Consider the following 1317-nt stretch of genomic DNA (forward strand, 5'->3'; position numbering starts at 1 on the left):
TGGAAATGATCATACCGCTGACGGAGCTGTCACTCTTGGGCCACCTGCGCCATCTACGCATCCTTCGAATGCGCGATTTCGCACGCCCTTACACGNAGAACTACTATACTCTCTTTACACTTCTTAGTTAGAACTCTTCTTAGCTTAAAGTAATTAAACTTAATTTTAAGTACATAGACTTTAATAATAGAGCCTAGCTAACTATTCTTAAGTCCCTATAGCCTAATCTATACCTACTTACTAACCTTAAGNACGCTAAGATTTATACGCAACTACTATAGCTAAGCCTATTTAGTATAGACTTATAGAGGATATACGATATACTTCCGCTAAACTTAGAGTACCTACTACTAGTAGGCTTGAATCTTAGCGACTTCCTTTAGCTTAACGAGAACGAGAACGAGAAAGAGGATAATAGTGACGAGAATGGTGACGAGCATGATAGCGAGAATGATAAAGAGATAGTTAGCCCTGACGAGGCAGAGGACGATACCTTAGAGCAAGACTTCGACCCGTTCTTGCTACGCGACCTATGCACAGGCCTGCCATACCTAACACAGCTTAGGTTTAGGTTCAACTTTTATACAAACACTAGGCCTAATCTCAATTAAGAGCTACAGCGTGCTGGCCAGGATTTAGAGAGGTTAGTAGTAAGGGCACTAGCGCTAGGCTTAATACTTAGTATCTACGTGTGTTGCTTAGAGAGTAATATTAGTGACATCTTCTATATAGGTAATAATATAGAGGCTACGTAGGCAAGAGAATAACTACTATACGTAGATACTAGAGGTACTACGCGGACGTTTCCTTATACTATTAGAAGCTATAGGCTTATATTAGGATAGCTAAGTTAACCTAGTAATCTAAATCTCTATAAGACGTACTATTCTTAATATTTCGATCTCTTCGTACGCGGTCTTCTTATAGTAAACACAAAGCGTTGTAGATATATTACTTTCTCTCTACCAACTGCGGTATCCTAGGTATTAGCCCTCTAACTTCGTCTATAGCGCTTTAATCTTACTATTAGATATGTTGACTAGAGCTATATAAAAGCGCAGGAGATTATAGCAGGTTATAGGATAGATTAATTAATACTTACAACGTAGGCGCGTATAGCTTTAAACTACCTAATATTTTAGTTAACGTGCGGGATCAGTAAGCTGGAAAGATCAGTAAGCTGAACGCCCCACCCAAACTGACGCGACTCTCTGCGCAATTAATCCACAACAGCGCAATAAAATAAGATGAAATTGAGAGATATAATTTATTATCTAGCTTTACACGTCGTACGAGTGTGTCCTTGAATATGGCACT

General features: G+C 39.2%; 1 protein-coding gene across 1 annotated transcript; it reads left to right on the top strand.

Annotated features, from left to right (window-relative positions):
- Window positions 1–383: 383 nt before the first annotated feature.
- Window positions 384–611, top strand: COCMIDRAFT_10504 (uncharacterized protein; the record flags this gene model as incomplete). The annotated part of the gene is made up of 1 exon (XM_007695844.1): window positions 384–611. A coding segment is annotated over one exon (228 nt), but the record flags the coding sequence as incomplete, so codon positions are not given.
- Between the last annotated feature and the right edge of the window lie 706 nt (window positions 612–1317).

The sequence above is a fragment of the Bipolaris oryzae genome (assembly GCF_000523455.1).
Source record: "Bipolaris oryzae ATCC 44560 unplaced genomic scaffold scaffold_561, whole genome shotgun sequence".
In the NCBI taxonomy this organism is placed as follows: domain Eukaryota; kingdom Fungi; phylum Ascomycota; class Dothideomycetes; order Pleosporales; family Pleosporaceae; genus Bipolaris; species Bipolaris oryzae.